At 28.1% G+C, this 2,720-nt stretch overlaps 1 protein-coding gene across 1 annotated transcript in view; it reads left to right on the plus strand.

The window, feature by feature from the left end:
- LOC109226915 (3-phosphoinositide-dependent protein kinase 2-like) overlaps positions 1,463–2,720 on the plus strand; it is a 5,726-nt gene continuing 4,468 nt past the window's right edge. Inside the window, exon 1 of the mRNA XM_019391832.1 lies at positions 1,463–2,438. Within this exon, the coding sequence (XP_019247377.1) occupies positions 2,259–2,438 (180 nt within the window). The 5' untranslated portion in view covers positions 1,463–2,258. The remainder of the gene's footprint in view (positions 2,439–2,720) is intronic.

Below are 2,720 nucleotides of genomic sequence, written 5' to 3' on the forward strand. Positions count from 1 at the left end.
TCTGGCATCCTCTTGGCCTTAAAAATAACATTAAACAACCCGGCCAACCACTCCACACCTGCTCTTCCTACACACTTCCAAAATTCCACTGAAATCTCGTCTGGCCCGGTACACTCATGATTGATAAATTGATATAGAGTGATGTTCATAACTAATGTACACTTGTAATTAGCATATTAAGATTTGTTGGTGTGCCAATTTACTATGGACCGTTAAATATAGTCATCTTATATGATTTGATAAACTGAATTTTTTATTGTGTGCATATAAAAGTCAAACTCGTATATAAAGAAAAAACAAGGAGAAAGAAAAGAGAAGTAGAATCGTCTTCCATAATCAATATGTTCAACCCAAATACTGATACATCCCCCAATTATTCTTACGTAATGGTTAAAGGTTTAATTTTGTTGAAATTGGTCAATATATCCATAATAGTGAGGTACCAGTTATATGGTGACTCACTAAGCTTTTGAGAGGCCATAAATACTTTTTTTTTATCAGAAAAAGTACTTTCTTAAAACTTTGATATATTTGGCCAAGGTGGAGAAGTGTTTTTTAGCAGCAAAGGAAGCAGTTTTTATACTTTTGGGAAAAAGCTACAAATTCTAGTTTCTTCCAAAAAGTAGAAGCAGAAGCAGAATATTAATTATTTTAAGACAAAAGTATCCTTACTATAAATTTATATTTTTCAAATTGTCCTTCAATTACTTTATATTTTCCTTTTCTTTTTATGTTTCGACCATCCCTTTCTTTTTATTTATTTATTTTATTAATTATTTTAAATTAATCTCTTCACTATAAACATATCTCTCCGTTTATATAGGATTAATAAAGCAAATTTTTAATTTATACTGAATGATTATAGTTTGATATATTTAAATCATCGTGTAAACAATAAGTAGTATCAGATACCTAATTTTTTTTTTTTTGGATAAGTATTATATTGACTAAAATCTTTAATAAATATTTTTACTTCATATTTTATATTTCAATTAAATTAATAAAAATAATTAAAAATTTTACAATAAATATTTAAATTCGTTTCTCTCCTTTTAATATACTACTTATACACGGAATATGTACTTTCTTTTAATTTGATACTCGAAGGCATTTTCTGAAAAGATTGTCCAAACATAATTAGTACTTTTTGAATGAACTAGCCAAACACAAATTATAATTGTCTAAAATTACTTTTTTTAAAAGTACTTTTAAGCAAAATTACTTTTTAAAATAAGCAGTTTCCCAAGAAGGGTATTTGTACCTAAATTTAAACAAATGTACTTGCACCCATAAAATAAATAAAAAATAAAAAAAGGAACCTAGATTGTAAAATCCAAAGAATCCCATTATTCAAAGTGACAGTAAAACCAATGTAATGACAGCATGCAATGTAACTATGCCATTTTTGAAGGAATCCCCAATCATAGGTAGCATGTAGCAATATCATCCTCTTCCCTTCCCTACCCTACATTTTAGGACCTATACATATATCATTTTTATATACATAAAAATTTATACTTCCTCTCTCCTAATTAAATGATGGAGTATATTTTTTTCCGAAAAGAATTTTTTCATATTTAAAAATAATTTAATCTACAACTTTTATTTTGATAACCATATAAATACTTATTATATCACAAATTTTAAAGGTATTTCTTACTCAAAATATTCAATTTATATTAAAATATTTTCAAAGAAATTGGATTTTGGAATGAAATTGCAAAACGAAATGATACCCATCATTCATTTTCATGTGCTCTTCGATCCCCATAACATATTATTACAAGCATTGTGCTATTATTCATCAATGTCTCCTTCTTCCCTTTTCTTCTGAATCTTTAATCTTTATCACCTTTGCTTTCTAGGGTTTAGAGAAAAGGAAAAAAGAAAGAAACCTAAATAAAGCTCTCACCTTTATATACACATAATTACTGGTGTCTCTCTCTCTTTATTTTTCTTTTAAATTTTGTATTTTTATGGAAATATAGAAAGATATTTGCATGTATAAGGAATCATTTGCTTTTGGGTGTCTGTCTTTGACATATGGAATTTGCTTTATCAGTTTGGTCTCTCTTTAAAAAAAGAGAGAATATATAAAGAAAATATGACCTGATGTGTAATGGGTTTCTCTCTTTTTCTGCTATTTCATCATTTGCTGTGAAAAAATCCAATCTTTTTCTGTTAAACATAAATATATTATATTGTTTGAACAAAATAAGGTTGTGGGGTGGTGAAAAGATTGGATTTTTAAGGGTGAAATGTTGGCATTGGAAGGTGAAATGGAGCAAGAATTTGATGCAAAGCTAAAAATTCAGAATAATTCAGCTCCTAATACTACTCAGAGATCTAAGAGTTTTGCATTCAGAGCACCACAGGAGAATTTTACAATCCAAGATTTTGAATTGGGGAAGATCTATGGTGTTGGTTCTTATTCCAAGGTAAGTCTTTTTTTTTCTTTCTCTTCCTTATCTTTTTATGTCATTTCCTAAAATATTTCAATTTTGGTAGCATTTGTACTGTTGGTTTTTATTTCCTCAAATTTGTGCTTAACTTTGATAATATTTTTTTAGCTCCTTTACCTTCATTTTCATTCTTCTTTGTTGGGGTTTGATACTTGTGTTTCCCATGCTTCACTTTTGGAAAATTTAACAGTTGAAACAGTGTTTTTTTTTTTTTTTTTTTTTTTTTTGTTGTGTGTGTGTGGTGGGGGTGGGGGGGGT

This window comes from Nicotiana attenuata, chromosome 6, assembly GCF_001879085.1.
Source record: "Nicotiana attenuata strain UT chromosome 6, NIATTr2, whole genome shotgun sequence".
Classification (NCBI taxonomy): domain Eukaryota; kingdom Viridiplantae; phylum Streptophyta; class Magnoliopsida; order Solanales; family Solanaceae; genus Nicotiana; species Nicotiana attenuata.